Source organism: Lipophrys pholis (genome assembly GCF_963383615.2).
Source record: "Lipophrys pholis genome assembly, chromosome: 18".
NCBI lineage: Eukaryota > Metazoa > Chordata > Actinopteri > Blenniiformes > Blenniidae > Lipophrys > Lipophrys pholis.
Genome location: NC_137646.1, coordinates 20,997,191 through 21,018,948, shown reverse-complemented (window position 1 = coordinate 21,018,948; position 21,758 = coordinate 20,997,191). Strand labels below are relative to the sequence as shown.

General features: G+C 41.7%; 1 protein-coding gene across 1 annotated transcript; it reads left to right on the top strand.

The window, feature by feature from the left end:
• The first annotated feature begins 1,602 nt into the window (after positions 1-1,602).
• chrnb1 (cholinergic receptor, nicotinic, beta 1 (muscle)) lies at positions 1,603-21,197 on the top strand. Its single transcript, XM_080486627.1, has 11 exons — positions 1,603-1,846; positions 4,637-4,770; positions 6,831-6,875; positions 7,347-7,456; positions 10,727-10,835; positions 10,917-11,061; positions 11,164-11,349; positions 12,797-13,020; positions 15,635-15,810; positions 19,893-20,040; positions 20,140-21,197. Exons 1-11 carry the CDS (start codon positions 1,786-1,788, stop codon positions 20,284-20,286), a joined length of 1,485 nt encoding a protein of 494 aa, XP_080342753.1. The 5' UTR covers positions 1,603-1,785; the 3' UTR covers positions 20,287-21,197.
• Positions 21,198-21,758: the final 561 nt, after the last annotated feature.

The window sequence follows — 21,758 nt, the reverse complement described above, 5'->3', positions numbered from 1 at the left end:
GGAATGAAGAAAAGTGAGAAAGGAAATAAAACTTACCGTAGCATATGTCTCCCAGCAGTCTAAACCTATGGCAGCTTAACTAGAAAATGATCCAGGATGGTCTGGACCAGCCCTAATGCCCCGTTTCCACCGCACAAAAAGTGCCTGGATGAAACGGGACGGGATGGAGCGGTATGGCAAAGCATAACCCGACCGAAAGCTTCATCAAGGAGGAAAGTTTTAAGCCTGATCTCAAAAGTAGAGTTTGGGTTAGCCTCCCTCAAACTTCGAGCTGACGCCACAATTAAGACAATTTAATCCACAAAGTAATTCTTTAATATGATTACCACAGAAGGTGAATCAGGCACATAAACTTGGCCTGAAATAGCGAGCGCTTCAAAAATCAAACCACATAACTGCATTAAAATGTCGCTAAACCACGTCCAGTCAGTGTAATCTGATTACAACAGTATTGCCTACATCATCACTTGTTACCCATGAGGGTAAATACAGTCAGCACAGGTGTACAATCAATCCAATTTAAGTTAACTACTTACGTCTGAATTAAACAGTGATCTTCAACGGTTCCATGAGTTTGAGCCACAGCCAACAGGAGCTTCATACAGTCCCCTGTGACCACCGACGTAATGTGTGACTCGACACTGGCTGCTAGCTGTTAATAGTTAGCTTCTATGGTAATTAAATTGGCATCCGGCCAGACAGGGAGGACAGTGGATCGTAAATTAGAGGCGGCACGGAGGGACGAGGAACGAGAGCAGAGTGGCGTGACGAGACGGATACATAGAGGAGGATGGGGAGGTTTTTCCCTCGGTGGTCCTTGAGGAAATACAGCAGCATGCCAGCGATGCACATCTCTATATGGCTGCTTAGTTGACGCCACCGGCATTGAATTTGTTCATGTTGTTTAAGTGAAATCACGTCAGATCAACGGTACACAGGTGGTCCGCGGGAGACGAGCTAAAGTGGCATCAGGTTGATCATGGCTATAAGCCAGATGGTGTGATGTAGAGAAATCCCAGGAACAAGACTCTAGTGGGGGTAGTATCGCAAAGAGGAGTTGTGGTTCTTTAAGTTACAAAAGAAAAGGAGGAGAGGAGGGAGGAGAGGGGATTCTGGGACGCGAGGGTATGGGAGGTGAGGCACAAAGAGAGAAAAAAAAAATAGAAGATCGTTTCCCAAGTTGTTGTTTTTTTCAGTATTCAAAAAATACTTTTGTTGAGCTTCTTCAAATTTTTTCAAAAGTTTGTTTCAAATTAATGATTTTAATCAAATCTTTATTTATGCAGCACCTTTCAGAAGAAAAAAAAAACTTCACAAATTAATGATTTGATCTTTGTTTTCTCACAATGTCCGAGCGTTTTGAAGAAGTGAGATTGTGCTTTGGAACCACAAATTAAACTTAATCTAAAGTGTAAACACAGCAGTGAAAAATGGCTGTCTGGTACTTTGTGTCCCTATAAAAACCCAAAATGACTCTGAAAGCAGAAATTAAGAACTCTGCTGTATCGTAAGCTTTTTATGGGCAGAGCCACACCTGCTTCCCCCTCATGGACATGCACAGCCCCCCCCTCTCTCCCCCTCCCTCCTGGAGGTAATTGGAGCAGACAGCAGTTGGCCTCACAGGCCTGACTGACAGACAACAACAGTCCAAAGTCACCAAACCAAAACTGCTGAGGAGTTCCACTGAGTAGCACAGAAAGCAGAGATACAGAAGTCTGGTAAACCCTGCTGAGGATCTTGTTTTGAGGGGGAGCTGAGAGGAAAGGTTCAGGAGAGGTGGTCACCATGAAAAGCCTGGATCTGTTCCTGGTCGCCTGTTGCGTATGGAGCCTGAGCACTCTGGGAGGTAAGACGCAAGCTGGCACAGCATACCCATGTGTCAGAGTTAGAGGACTCGTCTAATGCGTACCCTGAAATACACAAACACCATGTGTAAAGTAGCAAGTTCAATTATTGCTTTTTGTTAACATGTACTAGACACTGATGATTGGTATGTGATTACTGATTACTAGATTCTGTAAACAGCTTGTTGATAAAGTTTGTGCTACTTTTAATGGTTTCCTTCGGTTAGGCTAATTTTGTTTATTATGTGCATGGAACAGTCATAACGTAGTTATGGTTATCGCTCTCACCTCAGCATGACGATTGTGGGTTTAAATACAAGCCAGGCATTTCGTTGTTGAGTTAACATGTTGTCCCTGGTGCTCGGAATCCACTGAAAACACAACTTTTTGAAAATAGTTTTGAACTTTGCTAATGTGGATACAATGTACAACTGTATAACTTACTTAATGTAAGAAAATAAATTCCAGTTACTAGCAGATTACAACTAAACATAATGGCGCTACTGTCAGAATTTACTTTAAAATGTGATTACCGATGCTGCTGGGCAATGTGTTTCCGACATTTTACCTTCTCACTGCATCTCCATGTGCTGCAATCAGCCTCGCCATTTGCTAGGTCGCCTGAACTGGGAAAGCCAGATAAAAATGGTAAATTTCAGCCTTCAACCACGGCCTCCCACCGCATCCCTCGCCCATCAGCAGCCATGTTTTCCCATGCCTAGCTAATGGGGGTGCCTTGCTGGGTGATCGCCGTCATTTATTCCTGTCAGGTCAGATCCTGCCGGGGCCACACCGATGCCAAACGTGATGAATGCCGCGTCACCAGAGCTGCTGATTATAAATGCCTCTAACCTTCCAACACCGGGGAGGAAATGCTTGCAAGGGGAGAGCCACAGTTGTGCTTTAAAATGCAAAGGAATGGAAGTATTTGCGTTTCTATATTTTAACCCTAAGAAGCCTGTGGTGAAGCGTCACACTGTAATTGGGCAAAACAGAGAAGTGTTAAGGTCTCCAGTAATTATTTGAAAGTAAACTCTGGAGTTTTGGAGCATAATCCCAGAGAAAAATGATTCAGTTCAGTCATATTCAATGTAAGTCTGCTATTGGATTCAGCTTTGCACTCTAAGGTCCTGTTTGCTCAACAAAAATTGGCTGTTAACTGCGTCATTATTCCATTTTCGGTTTTATAAAAGTTTCATGTACGAACAGCAACTTTTTTTAAATTGATTACTGTCCACACAGAAATGCGACTGAGCCATAAGTTGGTGGTATGGTAATGAACGGGATTAATAACACAAGGTAAATAAGAAATACCCTACTTAAGAATAAGATAGCCGCATGAGTCATTGCAGTCAAGTTGCACGTAATGTCTTTTCTTTGTCATTTTCCACTATAATTCCTCTCAAGGCCATGGGAAGCTAACAAATCAATCAAAGGTCCCTTAACACAGAAAATGGATCTCAAGGGTTTTGCAAATATAATGATAATTCTTGTAACACTCTGCTACAGATGAACAAATCAAAAAATATAGAAATAAAAACGAGGATTTTAAAGTTTGAGCAGAAAATGAAGTTGTAGGATGACAAAACACTTTTCCGACTTTGTGTCACATTTTCACACCAAACCTCAACGGAGACACCCGGCGGAAGGTGTTGATCACCCAGAGACATGCACTGCAGAGAAAAAACACCTCCTAATAGAAGCTCCCAGCCAGGCGCATCGCCACCAGGTGTGAGATCTCCACAGGTACAAGCGCCACAGTGAGAGACGGAGCGTAAAACCTGGATTTCATACACTTATAGCAGTGCATAGATAGTGCATGGTGATTGTGCAAACATAAAATATAATGCATTTCATTATTTACACATAGTAACACTTTTACAATTTTAACGGTGATGAGCATAATCAAAGCAAAGAGATAGTTTGACGTTATACAGATATTTTATGGATATCTTGAAGTGTAGTTGCCATCCCTACTTCTGACAAAGTGTCACATAGATGTACACTTTGAATTCTGTAGTCTTTTTCAGATGGAATTTGAATTATTGAATATGATTTTCTAAGATGCAGTACCTGAGTGAGTGTGTTTATTATGGCAATCCACATTCGAAAACACAAAATAATCAATTTGACTGAGGATTTTTCTAACTGAGACCAAGACTGGTAGTGTTTAAAGGTATTGAACATATTCGGTCTTTAACTTTTTCCTGTTAACAAGTTGTCGAACGTTCTCCTCCAGCCATCACCTCGTTTTCCCTTCCCAACACTCATTTGAGCTGAAGGTTTACCTGCTACTTTGCCTGTGGGGGCTTCAGTCACTTCGAACAGGCGGTGAGGCAAGAAGGTGAAACGCCCGTCTTGCCGGGCGCCTTCGGAGCTGCATTTTTCATCCGGAATGTTTGAGTTTTCTACAGATATAATCAATCGTTCTCTCAATTGACCCACAGTTTCGTTGGTAATTAGCTTCCTTGTACATGCATAAAGAGACTTCCGGATCAGTCTAAAGGGCACTGGCTCAGGAACTTTGGGAAATGAGTGGCAAATCCACTGATAGAGCAAAAACAATGACATGAATAATGAACCAAATACAAAACTGAATAATCAGAAATAAGGACAGGACAGCTAAATGGTCAAAAATGTCATATGAAATAACCCCAAATAGTGTTGATTATAAATGTAAACTTGCTGTAGGACAGAAATCCCTTGATCGTACCACAGACAGTCTATCAATACAGTAAATGAAAATATTACCGACACAGGGTCGCCACTCATTCTCTCCGTGTGTCACTCAGGCGCTGCAGACGTGGAGCAGGAGCTCTGGAAGAACATCTTTAACTCCTACAACGTCAAGGTCCGACCGGCTCGCGTCCCAGAAGACAGGGTGGTGGTCCGCGTGGGGATGGTCCTCTCTTCCTTTGTTGGACTGGTGAGGCTCAAAGTGCCCGAAAGTGCAGTGCAAAAATCTGTGCTAGGTTTGGATCGAGCCGCTTGTTTAAGCTGTGTCCACATCTCTACTTCCTTTGGCATGTTGTGCGGAAAACTTGCAGTTGATCAGCTTCAGCTGATGGAAAAGCAAACAGTTCAGCTCTGAAAACAAAATAAAGCAGCTCTGCTTCAAAAGAAGAGATAAGCTGTTTGTAATTGTTACTCTGTTACTAATTTCCTAATAGTAGTGAGTTATTTACTGCAGCCAAATGTATAAGACAGTATTACCGACTTTAAACCGAACAAGCAATTTCTGCTTTTCTGCGGCCCTCCTTCTTAACCAATAATCACTTTGGCTGTATTTTCTTTGAAGAGAAGAAGCAACTAAACATGAAAACTCCAGCGACTGTGTATACATCACCCACTACTATGTCAGCTGTCACGAGGACCAAAGCGTGGCCACACTGCAAACTGCACACATCGACACACGGATCCCGCTGGTGACCCCGGCCACAAACAACTCCTTCTTTTTTTTTCTTCTTCTTCTCCTTTTTTTAAATCCGGCTCTGCTTCTGAAATGTAAATCCACAGATAAACTTTTGTGTTCAAGGCTCTGTGAATATATCTGGGTACCATCTGGGTTCAAATGCAGAACCAGATGGCGCAAACGAGTACTACTGAAGTGGAATACTGTATTTTTATTCATCCATGCTGCGAAGTAGTGTTATCGCAGCATGCACCGACTGGGCTGCTGCTTATGCGACTGTATAATATGATAAGGAGTGATTGCACATACACACTCACACACCAGGTCACTTTATTTGTTCTTTATTCTCCTCTTGGCTCTCCTCTGTGTGGCATGCACATCCACACAGCGTCTGCAGTGAGTACGCTCCTCATACCCCCCCCCCCCCCAAAAAAACAACCACACATTCAAGGTCAGTCTTACACTGGAGAGGGAGTCACCCGGGACCCCTTAACCTCTGGACTGGAATGATCTTGAAAAGTGACCCACTTGGACGCTCGGCTCTACTGCGTCTGCACAGAACTAGTCAGTTGGGTAATCACAAAGTTATTATCAACATTGGCCCTGAGGGACGCCCTGAGGTGAGCCGCAGCAGGATGTATATTTGTGCAATAGGTCTGCGGTCAAATCAGAGAGAGACAGAGCGAGAGAGAGAAAGAGAGGGACCCCCTCCCTCTTGTTGAGTCCCAGCTGTCTCCCTGACATTCCTCCTGCAGTTTTAAATAGCCGGACCGGCTTATCGAAGCTCAGCCTTTCCGCTTCCTGTCGTGTGATCTCTGTCAGGACTCCCACAATGCTGTGCGTCCACTTTTATAGACGTGAAAACTACAAGAGAAATGACTCAAAAGCAGCTGTTTGCTAAGTTTGCTGCTCACTAAAGAGTCGCAAATCCCTTTGTTTTTTAATAAAGAAATCTTCAAAATAAATAATTTATGGCTAAACTTGTTAAAAGTTTGTTGTAGGTGTAAGTATAATGGATCTAGACAGATGGACAGAGTTGTCAACAGAAATTCTTGGTACAAAACTTTTCAAACTTCCAATACTGCGAGCTGGAATTAAGGCACATATTGGAGTTGCATTGGCACCAGCTTAAAGCTCCATGTTGAATATTTACATTGAAAATAGACTGATGTCAATGTCAGTTGAGCCTTTGTTTGGCCATTCTGATCACAGCTGCTCTAAATGTTTAGAAGTATGCTTGAGTATTTGTTGAGAAATGAAAACCAGCTTGTTCGGTGCACATCAGGGCTCAGATGACAGTGCCACAGATGGGCCACATGTAGACCACAATTGCACCAAAATCTTGTTTTAATTGGACTGAACTTGCCGAACACCCCAGAGGATTTTTGTTTGATTGCCAGAGAAAAACAAACTGTTTGTTTCTCGCTTCATACTCGAACCATGTCGAGAAATCTGACAGCGAAGTGTTGAATGGAAGTTCACTTTCTGTCCGACACATTTGATTAGAAATGTGAATTTCAAACTGAAGGATTTTCCCTCCTTCATCGTTTCCTTATTTCGGTTTGTTTCTTCAGAACATGAAAAATGAAGAGATGAGCACGATTGTTGTCATGAATCTGGTAAGTCTCTTTCTAAGTTACCCCCACTTCCCACACAATGAGTGATGTGATCGTATTGTCGGTGTCCCACGTGTGACCATGTTTCTTGTCATGATGAGCAACTTCTCCAGTGGCGATAAGTTGATTATCATGCAACCTCGCCTCCCTCATGTTACCATTTAGTGCCAGCACACACTGTACAAACGACCACAGGAACAGTTGGAGGAGCAGTAATATGGGGTAAAATGAAAAAAATATGTAAATAGTGTTTTGTTATTCGAGGACAGGTGGGCCCATTCCAGAAGAATCCAATTACGAGCTTGGAAAAATGACAAATAAACTGATCACATGACAAACTGGTTGAATTTGCGAATGCTCGATTTCAACCATCTGTCATTTTCTGTTTCACGAGCTTGCCGACGGCTTTTCATGTGTTGTGGTGTAATTGTCAATCGGCCGCGTACAAAGCCTCTTCTTGCACCTCTCAAACAGGAATGGACAGATTACCGGCTGATGTGGAAACCAAAAGACCATGATGGGGTTGAGGTCCTGCGCATTCCCTCTGGGAAGGTTTGGCTTCCGGACATTGTCCTCATCAATAAGTGAGCTGAAACTCTCCTTGAATAATTATTAGCTGTGTTTTAAGGGATTTTTTTTTTGTTTTGTTTAAAGTTGTAATTTCTCACACCTCGTAATAACTTTTGATTGAATGTGAAATTGGATTTCAAAGAAAATGCTTTATTAATGTCTGTTGGGATTCAAGAGCAATAAAAATGCATAACACTTCCTGTTATTATTATTATTATTATTATTATTGTTATTTTCTGCTAAAAATGTATATATAGTCTGCAACTGTTACACATACAGTTTAGAGTATGGTCCAAATATAAGGCTGATATTCAGGAATAAAGGTTTGCAGACTCTTTTCATGCATTATGATGAAGCCTGTTGATGTCTTTCAGGACAGTTTTGCCCTTTTTGTGCTCTCCATCGTCTCACATTGCACTCAATGACTCCATATTTTTTAGCAGATTGACAGTTATTATTAGTCTCATCTGCATTGATCAGCGTCAGATTACAATTAGCCTCATAACTCCTCCTGTGTGGCTGTTTAATTTGACCTACTTTTAAACCACTTTTCTTCAGGTGATCCCTGTTTTGCTCCATTTTTCCATCTACAGGTTACTGTCATCTAGATATTAGGTATAGTTTTGCTTCTTTATGGAACATAAACTGTATCAGATCCTGTTTAATGACATGTAAAAGACAATATGAAAAAAGGTAGATATGTTCTTTTCTTTACACCCTGAATATAAGACCACCTCTCTTTTTTAGACTTATTTCCTATTTAATTAAAAAAAAAAAAGGCTCTGCCAACGAGCGGTTGTCAGGTAGCGCCATCAAAGGGTGTCAGTCCGAGCAAGAGCAAAAACTCTCCATGTGGAATATACACAGGCGAAGGTGGACACTGGATCTGACTGGATTAAGTTGTGCATACTTCCCCAACTGCCTGCAAAGACTCTCCCTCAACCTGTTATCTCACAAAGCCAACTACTTTAACTGGAAGAGCAATGTGAGGATCCTGGGAGTTCTTTTTGAACTTGATTTATCTTTTGACTTTTACATTCAACAAGTCCTCAGGAGCACTTTTCTTCACCACTGTAACATCGACCCTTGAGCAAATGTTGATGGAGATTGATACGGACAAATGAATCCCCACTTCAATACAAAGACAGTTTTCTGAAAAGCCTTCGTTCAAGCTGGATCTGAAGCAGCAACCTACAGATATCTATGTTGCCCACTACAATCCTTCACTCGAACAACTGAGCTATCGAAGGCTGACAATTGTGAGCCCGAGCAGGGGAGAAACATTCCTGAGTAGACCAGAACATGACTAAACACAAAGTACTTACATTATAGTGTTTTAAAAACTATGTACCACAGTGTAATGTCAAAGGATTTAGATACTAAGAAGAGTGAGTGTAGTCTTCATTCCTACACACATACACACTCCCATTAATGCCACTGTAAATATCCACACCGCTCCATTCATCAACACTTTATAGGCGATTAAGCAGCATGGCTCCCTAATAACTGAGCTCATGGCACTGCACAGCTACTTCAGCTTGTGATGCTTTCATTTGGAACTGCGCACGCACACAAATGAATAAACCTACACAAATGCAAGCACACACGTACTTCTCTGTGTCTGTATGATCAATGCAGGTAATTTTAACCGCAGCAGCAGCAGCGCCTTCACAGGGACAGGGTTTTTAGGAGAGCCCACTTAAAGGACACGAGCGTCTCCCTGTTATATTACCACAGCCATAAAAGCCCCAAGACTGCACACAGACCGAGGGCTAAATCTGTGTCTAATTGACTCAGTGTCTTTGTTGTGCATTGTGTTATGAGCTTAAGCACCCAAACAGCTTTGTACACAGCCAGCATTAGCCGTGCACTTAGCGACGCTCTGCGAAATGTGTCGAGTACCACCTTCCATCTATGCCAATTAAAATGTTTTAAGGTGGATTCGTGCATAATGGGAGCGCAGCCAAACATGTATGAGATAACATAAAACAAAGGCTGCAGGTGAAGTAAAGTTTTGAATGCTGCTATTGAAAGTAGATTGATTTTATTTATCTCAGTCTGCAGCAGAACGCACTTATACTGCTGCTGTCTGTAAATATCGATCTGGTGTCTGGTCTCCCTGCAAGCACATCTCACAGATTTATACATATTGTTGTTTGTACTTCTCAAGCTTTCAAACTTTATGTACAAGATAATTTGTTAAGTTTGTTCGAGCCTTATGTTCTTCTTGTTGGCATCTTCTGCATTCTTCATTCTACTTTCTTCAATCCGTCATTTAATCTGCTACAATGCAAGATAAGCTATGATATGAAACAGCATGGTACAATTCAGAATAATATAACGGAACAAAATAAGTGACAAACAGTCTCACATATGATGCACTAAATGATACAATGCAATCCATTATTATACTAAACATTGCAGTATGATTGACAAAACATTATACATTCATATAATATAGAGTACTATTGATTTACAATGAAACCATATAATACACTACAAATACCAATTTAATTGCACTACCATGAATCTCGATACCATACAAAACACTTTGATGCAATATGAAATATCGCGATGCACCCCGTCACCACGGCTCCTCACTTTAAAACAGGATGTGAACTCGGTCTTTAGTGTACGCTCACGAGCACATAAAGAGCGGTTTTCAAAATGAAAGCGATGCAAATAATTTCTAGGTTGTAGAAAGTGTTTTATTGAGGATTCGATATGTTCAGATCAGGTTTTTGACAAATGTTTGACAGCCAGGTAAAAGCCCTGACCCCCTCGTGTGATCTAGGATTTCATCCACTCTGATAGGATATACTCACAACATTTATTTAATTCCCACTGACACTGGCAAAGTATACCTATTGTACTCGATTGTATTCTATGAAAAGAATAAACTAGAATGGCATACACTATGATACAATACATTATGAAATGTTATGATACACGTCAATAAAATTTGATCTCCTTTGACGCAGCATGGTACAATGCAATACAGAAGATACATTATACAGTACCATCCAAAATGATACTAATATAATATGACATTGCTACTAAATACATTCAGATACACTATGATAAAGTAGGATACAATGTGATGTGATACATAATTAAATTAAAGTACATAATATGGTACAAAAGCCTTCACGTGTTTCAATATGATACAGTGGCACAAACAGAATGTGACACGATATTGAAAACCGCGATATGATATATAAAAAGTTTCTGTATCTTTATTCAGTAGAAAACTGAATGATATTAATCCATACCTCTGTTTGCAGTAATGATGGAGTGTTCGATGTGGCCCTACACGTCCATGTCCAGGTTTACTATAATGGCAGGGTGACTTGGACCCCCCCTGCTCTTTACTGCAGCTCCTGTGGAGTCAAGGTTAAAACGCCAATATGAACAAACTCCACTCTATTTTTGTCTTGCATTTATCCTTCTCATGAGCTCTGTCTTTCTGTCCAGGTGACATATTTCCCATTTGACTGGCAGAACTGCACAATGCAGTTCAGATCCTACACGTACGACGCGACAGAAATTGACCTGCAGTACGCTCTGGACTCAAAAGGCAAAGAGATCCGTGAGATCGTGTTAGACGACTCATACAGTGGTGAGCACTGCTATCATGACGCAGCTTCCCATTTCTCTAATGGGGGTGTGTTTGCTTCATTTTCTCGCTGAAATCATTCCTGAGTTCTGACTGTCTCTCCAGAGGGTGGCGAGTGGCACATCACCCACAAGCCGAGCAGGAAGAACATAAACGATGATCTGAACGAGGACGTGACCTTCTACCTGATCATTGAGAGGAAGCCTCTGTACTACGTCCTCAACATCATCCTACCCTGCATCCTCATCACCATTATCGCAATATTCAACTTCTACCTGCCTCCTGATGCAGGTACACAATTTACAAAACACAACATTTAAATCATTTTAAGTGCTAAAGATACTGGACTGTATCTTTCTCCTCTTGTGGCAGTTCATCCATACAGTTTCCCCATTGATGTAAAGCTGGTTTAGATTAAAGCCGCCATGCCATTGATTTCCCACCGTCTCAATGGCATTTTCTCAAGCGTGTTTGTGCGGTCTTTTTAAATTGAGCAATCACACATTTGTCCAATTACCAAGGAATTCAATTTGAGATTAGGTGCCTGTTTCCTGGAGAAGAGCCGAATCAATAACCTCAAAGATGAATATGTTACCTCACAGCATAGCTCGTGACATTACTTGATACCATACGTTGCTCCATTGAATTACATTTGCAATCTCTCATCAGTTGGGACACTGGGAATAAAAGTATAAAAAGTGAGTGACAATGCCATGCTCAGACTACAGCAGCTGTAAAATGCATGTGCCAAGTACCAATTACCATTTCACAAGTAAATTCAGGTCAGAAGCTAAAAATTTAACAAAATGAAGCGAGTTCATAATTTCATGAAGATCAGTTGGTTCAGAAAAAAACTTTACTTCACAAGCAAAGAACAAGACATAAGCAGTTTATGAGATGCAAAGTTCTTCTTTAGGCCAACAATATGAATCAATAATTGAAAGAATAGAATATGGCCATCCAGTATTTTCTTTGTGCACGTTTTCATAGCCACCATCCTCGATGGTGTGGACATGTAGATGGTCATGGGTTGAAATCACATAGGTAAAGACTCCATTCACTTTGTACTACGTTTTGTTTGCTTTTGGGTTACGAACATAAGGCTGTTACATCCGGGAGATGCTTTTGTTCTTGTCAAACGATGTTCTGTATGTGATACGACAGGATTGTAAAACATCAAGAGACCCTTTGATAAACCGTCCCGCAGTCCACGTCTGTCAACAGTTGAGAGCATTTGGCACATTATGACAGAACAGGACAGAGGAAGCTCGGTCTTCTGAAGCTGTTCTTCCAAGTTTAAGTGTTTCTCTTCAAGACGATGTGAGGTAAAACCTTTCAGCTGACAACAAAAAGACACATGAAACCCAAAAGTCTCTGTCTGAGTCAAGAGAATGAATGAAATGTTGTGAGAACTCTCCGGTGATGCAGTGTGAAGAAATGCTTTTGATGTGACTGTTCAGTTAGAGACTAAACATTGGTCTTGATCCAACCCATCTGAGGTAACAACCACTAAATGTGGCCACTAAATATATACTGTAGGCCTTTCGCATAATGTGGGAAAATGGGAAATTAATTCCACATTAGAGTCATTAATGGTAAATTAGATGGACCAGATGCTGCTAAAAGAATTGCTCCCAGTGGTTGGAAGGTGGAACAAACCTCGCTTGAGCTCAGTGGAGCAGAAGACTTAACTCATGTATTTCAATAGCTGCTTAAGTGTCTGTTTCCTTTGTGCCAGGTGAGAAGATGGGTCTGTCGATCAACGTGCTGCTCACCCTCACTGTGTTCTTGCTCCTGCTGGCCGATAAAATCCCCGAGACCTCGCTCGGTGTCCCGATTATCGTCAATTACATCATGTTCACCATGATCCTGGTCACATTCTCCGTCATCCTCAGTGTGGTTGTCCTCAACCTCCACCACCGCTCCGCCAACACCCACCAGATGCCAATGTGGGTCCGCAAGGTGAGCGTCAAAATTCTAAATAGTTTTTAATTACGTCACCGTATTACAATAGCGTCCCTTGGGTTAAAAGGTCCAATGCTTCAGAGGTGAAATAATATGAGTCACATTCCGTCACACATCTGTGCCCAGTTTTCAGTTTTCATATGAGATTAATCAACTAATGACTTGTGTTTTTTTTAAGAACGACTTAAAATTTGTATGGTGATGAAGGCATCAGAAATGCTACTATCACAAAATAAAACAATTGGAATTGATGCATACGACATGAATGCCAAAGATCTTATGAGTTTCAAGTCAACTTTTCTTACGAACAAAATGAATTAATTTGTGCATATTCTTTGGATAAGTTTGGTTCTGCACTTAAATTTTTGCTTTGCCAATGACTCATGCCACCACTGTTGCTGGTCCACATCTCAGACCAGTTTTAAGCACAAGAAAGCTTCTTTGCTGTTGTCTGGAGCTTTAGCAGAGCACCAGCCGCTCAATCACAGGAATAAAGGCAGTGCCATATCTGTAGTATCTCAGCCTTCATTTTCTCGGCGGCCTGTATCAGAAAGCGGCAGGGAGGGTGATGCCATTAAGCTTACTGCATGTCCTCAAAAGACCTTTCAAGACACTGGCTGCTGCTTCTAAAAATGTAGCAGACTCTTAGAGATAGTTTAAATGTGCCTTTTTTTTTTATAATAGAAAAGACACAAGACAGGATTTGCACTTTTGGGTATGTCTAGGGCACTTGTAAAGACCAATTAAGGGCAAGGCAAACAAAAAAAGGCAATCAAGCTGTCAATTAGCCAGAGAAAATAAATTTGAGCCTAATTTTAATTGATTTTCAGCACAATGTTTGTTTTGGAGGCACGCGGTCCTTCTCTCAATGATGAAATAAATTGTGGCCTTGAAGTACTTCATTAATGCAATGTTAATTTTTGTCTTCAATTGGAAGTGAAGGCGGCAGTAGTTTGGGTTGAGGCGGACCACTGAATTAAGTCGACACAGGCTTCAAGATTCTAATCACCCTGTTATACTGTTAACCTCCATCAGTGGCTGTTGCCCTCGCTGTACATTATGTGGAGCTAATTACAGGCGCGAGCAGCAGCTCGGTACTCCACCCCGCACCCCCACCCCGACACTGTCACCATTTCAGGGCGACATTCAAATCAGAAATGCTCATATTGATTGTAGGTGATTTGCACACTTTAATGGAACCGAGCTGCTTGATACTGGATTAATGGGAGGAAGAGGCCATTGTGTTTTCTGCTCCTTTTCAATCTGACAGTGTGAAATATAGGGGGGAGATTAATTGAAGTGATAATAATGGATGTTTTGAGATGTGTTGGAAGGAAACTACATGAGCAGTTAAAATAGAAAAATACAGATATATTCAGTTACTAGTAGGCATTGTTGGGCATGTACTGCTAACAGTCATCTGCAGGAACCCTTGTCTTCACTTACCAAAGGTAATACGACTACCTTGTGTATGGAGCAGAGATATCTTTATATAATTCATAGCTTTGTAAATCATTTGTTTAAGACATTCAAATTTGACATATACAGGCAATTAAAAAAATGTATAAACTATTTAATGGCATGACATTTAAGCCAGAAGGGGGCAGTAGATACTGTCCCTGTGGAGTAAGTGATGTTGAATATATGAAACATCATTTCTTGTATCTTGTGAATAAATGATAAATACAGTTGAAATTGTGGAGAATAATCCAAAAAGACATTTCTAATTTCCTTTTTTGGTTTGTAACTTGTTTTAGTGTCGACCAGTTCCTAAATCTGTTGCTTCTAAATGTGACCCCGTTCACCTGCTTGTCTCTGATTGTCTGTTACTGCTGAGCGGTGCTATGTCGTCACTGGTGAAAGAGAAAGTCAGAGAAAGTCACATGAAGACACATTTGCATTTTCTGAAGTTCAGGTGTCTGACCTAAATTTACTATTCACTTGTAGTCATCATGTGTTTCTTGCCTGTGGCCTTTTATTGGCATTCAGCTGCCAATACAGGCCAGTCAAGAGATCTACGGTAGCAGTGCACTTCGAAGAGAAATTAAAGAGCAACTTTTGAACCATTGATTTTGATGTTTCGCCCTTGAGTCATTTGATATTTTGATAGGTGGCTCCATTGTCAGATAATCCAACAGTTATCCATTGACGCACACTTGAGAGGTTTATGGTAAAACGCTAGTCTCTCGCTGAAATGTTCAAATGCAAATGGTTCCACCACAACAATGTGTTTTGCTCAAGGACACCTTCAGAATAGACTTTGAGGAATTGGAACTCATTACCCGGTTGGTTCCTCCACCCAAATCACTCAGCAGCAACTGTTCTCAAAGGTTATCTCACTGCTAAATTCAACATTTGGACTCATTTCTCAGCCTTAATAGGTAAATACAGAGTGAGTACACTTCTGCTGTCTCATAAATCATGAAACAAGAATACAAATAAATAGCTTTTTATTACCTGAAAGACAATTTATGCACAAAGTCTGGCGGAAGGCAATGCGCTATCGACAGAAAACATACAGTAGTGTTAATTAACCATTTGTCTTCTGGTGTGTCTTTGTGCAATCAATTCTGAGCAAAAGTCTTCATCTTCATCTTCCCTATCCACCCAGATCTTCATCCACATGCTGCCTCCTTATCTAGGCATGATGCGACCAAAAGTGGAGACGCCCCTGTCCCTGGAGACTTTGCCCCGGCGGGAGAAAAAGATGGTTGCCATCAGCAAAGCAGCCGATGAATATTTTATACGCAAACCGGACTCTTCCATCTTGTTCCCGAAACCCAACAGGTGAGTACCGGCCACTGTACGTAAGGATATAGTTGAATTTATTTGTTTAATGTACATGCTTAACACGGAAAGGCTTCAGCTTGTAAACCTGCTCTGTGAAATTTGCAGGCTCTCCCTGTACTGGCATGGGTTTGCTCTTGATACTTGACGGGAGAGAAAACACAGAAATAGAGTGAAAATCTCTCTTGGTCCGATGAGCAAACAGCAAATCCTTCAATCAAAATGTGTGCTTTATCTTGCAAGAGGGAATACCATCATTTAGAGCTGAAGTCTTCCACGGGTGAATCTACAGACCATCACAAAATCTGAGCGTATTTATTTCTTCTGCACACCACAGGAGCATGACCAAAGCATGGAGCATTTGAGAGCATAGTTCTTCATAAACCAGTAGCACCATTGGCAAAGTTTGATGTTCAACTGAACTGATTGAAAAGTGAATTCAGTCGCTTCATAATGTCTGGTCTCTGGTTACATCTATAAGACATAGAACACTTTTCAGTATCTAACACAGGGGTGTGGAACATACATTTGTATGGACAGAACATAAGGTTGGATTGCTATTACAGGCGACTCTCAATTATAAAACTACCGTCCCAGTAGTGGGAGTCTGGACTTGGAGTCACGACACTCGGGAGGTAAACGTTGTTATTCTCCATCTACCTGCGCCAGCTCAGAAAAACTATTTACTAAGACCGTGTTGGACATGCGCATTAACAGTGTTTCCAAAAAGTTGTGTTTTCAGTGTCTCCAAGCACCATTGTCGAATAAACGGACACCCATAGAGCAACAAAAGTTTTCAGTTTTCACTGGGGCCTGAGAGAGCTAATAAAGGCCAAAGTCATTTCTTACGACACTAAAAATGGCATACCATTGAAATGAGACTTTCCTGCCCTTTTTCCAGCCCAATTATGCTAAAATTGGCCCCAGAAATAAATTAAGTTTGAAACCACAATCTAACACGTGAGCTTTATCATGCAAAACAAACTTAGTTGTGATGAGACAGACCGGCGTCTATAAAAGCCGTTTAGACTTTAGAATGCAGACACTTCCAGTGAGGCCCAGATTGATGATTTTCATCAAAGGTTTCACAGAGTGCTGCCCCTGGAGCTGTTGAGTAAGGAGCTGGACTGGTGCCAGTGTTGCCCGGCACACAAATTGGTGACAAACTGTTCTATCAGTCTACCCCTCCGTCTCCAGCCTTTGTGCACAGGGAACACGTGACCTTGCTCAGGTAGTTAGTTAGCGCGGAGACTTGCGTGTCTTGGCAGTCAGATATGTGACATCCTTAACTGGCCCGCCATCCTGCTGCTCTATTAATACAACCCCAAAATCTTCCTCGCAGTGTGTGGCTGTCCCCTCCCTCTCCGCCCTCCTGTGAGAAATGAAATCTGTCTGGAGGGAGAGAATCGCTGCTAAAATAATAATGACCCCTACAAATCGAGTCTGACACGTTTGGGGCGCGACGCTGCGCGACTAGGTGAAGGGATGGGTGATGGGAGGAGGTGGTGGAGGTGGAGGTGGGAGTGGCGGGGCTGCGTTAAAGCAATATGATGAGACAGCATTATCTCTCCCGAGTCCACACATACACTCACGCACGCCTTCTTAATTGGGTTTAGTGCATGTCTTGGCACCAGACGCGACCAGTTTTAGTCGAATTAGTCTCCTGGACAGTCATTTACTTCTCGCTGATGAATTGTTACTTTGAGTCGTAAAGGGGGGAAAGGAGAAGGGGGTTCAGAGGGCAAAGTGTCTCTCCAGCTCTCTTTCTTCCCTTTTTCCTGTCATCTCTCTCCCTCTCCCTGAGAACCTGGTGGGGTTTTCACCTCTCAGAGGTCACAGCCTCTTCACCTGCCACACATGCAGAAGCAGCAGCGACCGCAGCACTGCATTGTAAACTCCCCAAATCATGCGCGGAATACCAAGCAGCTACCTGCTCTGGCCCTGCCTGCCTGCCAGGTTAACTCTCGCAATGTCCAATCAGGACCGAGGTGCTACACTGCCCTCTGGTGATGAAGCTGCTCCATCTGCAGCTCATTAAAACTGTGGCTTTTGTGTGTGTGTGTGTGTGTGTGTGTGTGTGTGTGTGTGTGTGTGTGTGTGTGTGTGTGTGTGTGTGTGTGTGTGTGTGTGTGTGTGTGTGTGTGTGTGTGTGTGTGTGTTTGCTTAAGAAATGCACGTAGAGAAGGTGTTTAATATTTGAGGTGTTTCATAAGAGCAACAGCTGCTCTGCAGAGAGGATAATGTTAATTTACCAGAATGTTGTGTTTGTTTGGACTCGGTCAAAAACCTTCAAGGAGACATAGTTTGAGGGGAAAGTTTAAGTTAGTTAAAGGAGATTAATACTTTATGTTTTCGAATACTAAGGGCCCCCAGGTGCCAGACTAGTTTGAAACTGTGTATGAAAGCCTTTTTGTGTGTCGTTTGCTGAAGTTTTGTTCTGGTTATTTAGTTTCCCACCAGTTTGTAGTGTTGAACTGCTTCTTTGTGGTTTTGTACAATTTTCTGGCTCCCTAGAGTCTCTTTGTGGCTGTTTTATATGTGATTGTTTGTGTAATGTGTTTCTTTTGTGTCTTATAGATTTGCAGTTGTTTTTTGTAACATTTTGCTCATCTTGTATTCCTTAGTTATTGCTTTGCATCTGTTGGTTGAAGTTGAGCATTAAAGTGGTTTAGTCTTTTTCTCTGGATGTATTTTAAGATAAGACAATTTCATTCATCCCACAGTGGTAAATTCAGTCATCACACATGTTCCCATTTTGTGCCTTTTTTTTGTTGTTTGCCAAATATAAACAGATCGTTAACATTTTGTGCTTGTTTGTGGTTCTTTTTTTATCATCATATTTACTCTATGTATTGTTAAAGTTGTTGTCGTTTTTTTTTCTTTGAGTTTTATTTTTTTGATTGAACTTTGGTCTTTTTGGTGTTTCCTTGCATCTCTTGGTATAACTGGTCTTTATCTCTTGGTCTTTTTGATCTCTTTTTGTGATTATTTTCCATCGGTCAACAGTTTCTGCTTGTTTCTTGTTATTTTCTATATTTTAGTTTCCATCTTTGTAATGTGCTTTTGTTTTGAGATTTCAATACATATCCTTTAATGCATGCTGTTGGTGTCCTAAGTGATGGTTTTCTGTCACTTCCGAGGTTCTTTAAGGTTGTTCTGGATTACTTTGGGGATAAATTGACCCCTTTGGTCCCTAAACAGGTGCCCAGGTTGCCTCTTTAGTAATCAGAATCACCTTAAATTTAAGAGCTAATAGCATTTCTAAAATAAGCATTTTAGATGTGGTGTCCTGCAGAGAGAATCATGATGTATCACAGCTTAAGTTTCCAGGAGCATTAAAGCTCTGGGCATGTCTCTCTACAGGAAACAGCCGATGGTAATCCATAAGTCATTGCTGAAGGACATTTGCACTAGACAGTGCAAAACTCAGAGCAGAAAAGATGAGTAAAATGCCTCAAGGTCACACCAATATCTGTGAGTTAAAGTGATATTGCAGAACTTCCCGAAGAAAGAAAAGTCACCCGTGCTTGCAGAGATTAAGAGTGGGATTCATGAGCAGTCAGTCGGTGGTGTGAAGGTAACCGCACAACTTTTTCCAAACTTCCCCCAGCAACTCCTTGCACCCAACCGCAGCTGATTGGTGGTAACTGAGGGCAACAAGTAAACACAAAGCATGCACAGACAGACAGACAGAGACACATAGAATTTCTCAGCCGGTGCTGCCCAGTCAGCACATGCAGAGCAGAGGGCATGCCACACTAGCAGAGGGGCACACACTGCCAACGTCTCTCACCTTCTTTCAGGTATTTGACCGACAGAAGAGCGAAAAGGAGACGTGCGAGATCGCTCATAAATACTTTTTCTTTCGCGCTGGCTGGCCCATGTTCACATGTTGATACATTAGCAGTTTAAAATGTTGATCTCCTTGAAAAATATTTTGTGGCCTTGGTCAAGGTGCAAGAGGCGTTCTTCTAAAATGTGCTGATGGTCTAGGTTTTTGAACTAGTGACATTAATTTGACCCTCCTTCTCTAACCACCATGTTGTGCAGGCTAACTAGTATTCATTATGTGTGTCTTGTAGGTTCCAGTCAGAGGGCATGTGTACGGACCTCAGGAAGTTCATCGATGGCCCCAGTAGCTACCTCACACTACCAGACGAGCTCAAGTCAGCCATAGACGCCATCACATACATCGCTGAGGCTCTGCAGGCTGAGAAGGACTACGAAGCCGTAAGTTCTGTACTACTGTTGCTCTTTGTTCCATTTCCCTTCATAACATGTAGTTTGGTTCCCCTCACTGAGTTTTCTTTATATCTAACCATTCCCCAGCTCAAAGAGGACTGGCAGTTTGTGGCCATGGTGGTAGACCGCATGTTCCTCTGGATCTTCGTCGTCTTCACCACCGTGGGCACCCTGGCTATCTTCACCGACGCCAGTTTCAACCACACACCCACTGATCCGTTCCCCTTCAAATGAAGAGCGGAAACACTTGGCTTTCTCATTCTGCCTCCAACCGGCCATTCAAAAACGGGGAGTCCAACAATCTCAGTCTGCATGTGTACAGATCGGCCATAGTGTGTCACCACAACACCACAATTCCCAATGCAAAAACAAACAATTCACTCAAATTTAGGGAAGCAACTGTTCCAACTGCATGTCCCAGATACTTTCCACAGTATTCTCAAAGACCAAATAAGTCTTTATTTGGGTAATGGTTAAGGTTAGTGTGACAGAGATAACCAAATACTTAGGTGATTGTTTCATGTTTCAAGTTTCAAGTCATACGATTTACCTTGATAATGACTGCCCAGCCAGTAAACTGTTTACAAGAACATAGGATGGTTGATAAATCGTTGAATTTGCAGTTTTGACAACTAGATGTTGACGTTGCTAAATAGTCCTCTCAACTGATGAATATTGTGAATGCAGATTTCTTTGACTTTATAAAATAAACATTTACCTTTTAAGATGGTTGCATGCGTGCAACATTTTGAAAGAACTGTTTTGTAACTTCATTCTTCAACTTTGTCACTGTTTTGTCCACCACCTAATGGCAGCGTTGTATCAGTTAGTTGTTTTCTGTTTGTTAATCTCGAAAAGAATGAAATAAAAAAAAAGGCTTAGCATTTACATATCTCATGAAACAAGAAGATCAAGGCACAATAAAGTGTTTGCGTATGGGCAATGACTTCTGCGTGAAATATAGTTACCACTTTAATGTTAGCAGACAGGGCTTGTGTATAAATACATACTACAATATAAACCATTGGTGTGTTTTTTAGCATGTTCGCTTCATTAGGAGTCTAGCTCTGAAGTGTGGCTCCAACTCTGGAAATTCATATGTGGTGCTAACACATAAACACCGAGACAAACCAGATGCTATAACGAGCCTGCTGTATGCCTTTCATTTCAGTGTGTCAGAATGTGCCGGAGTGTGGCACATGCTTTGTGGATATTTCTGCTCCCATAGTCATCCTCTTTGTATTTTAGGCACCAGTGGGTTTCGATAGAGGCTATTCTCGTGTGCAGAGCTGCACGCCGCCTTGATTCACCAGCTGCACCAGAATTCCACCTGTAAAGGAGGTCCCTAAATGTCTCACTTTCTCACACACACTTGCCCTTTGTGTTCACCCTGAATGGCACAGACACACACACTCGCCCTTTTAATGTTGTGCATTCATTTTGATTTTTGTTTTTTAAATAATGATCTGAAGGGAACGATATCAAAGGCTCCATCTGTTGTCAGAACGCTGCGGTGAGAGCCACGACCCATCACCTGCCCGCCACGCTAATAATAACCCACACGCTGGCGCTGGTTACCGGACACTGCTTGCATGGGCTTCCCTGACATTTCTATCTGTAAACACACTCATGCATATATGCACCATGAGCTCTATTCGCTGAAAGATGCGAAGGCTAAAAGTCTACGGTCATTCTCATCAGCCCAT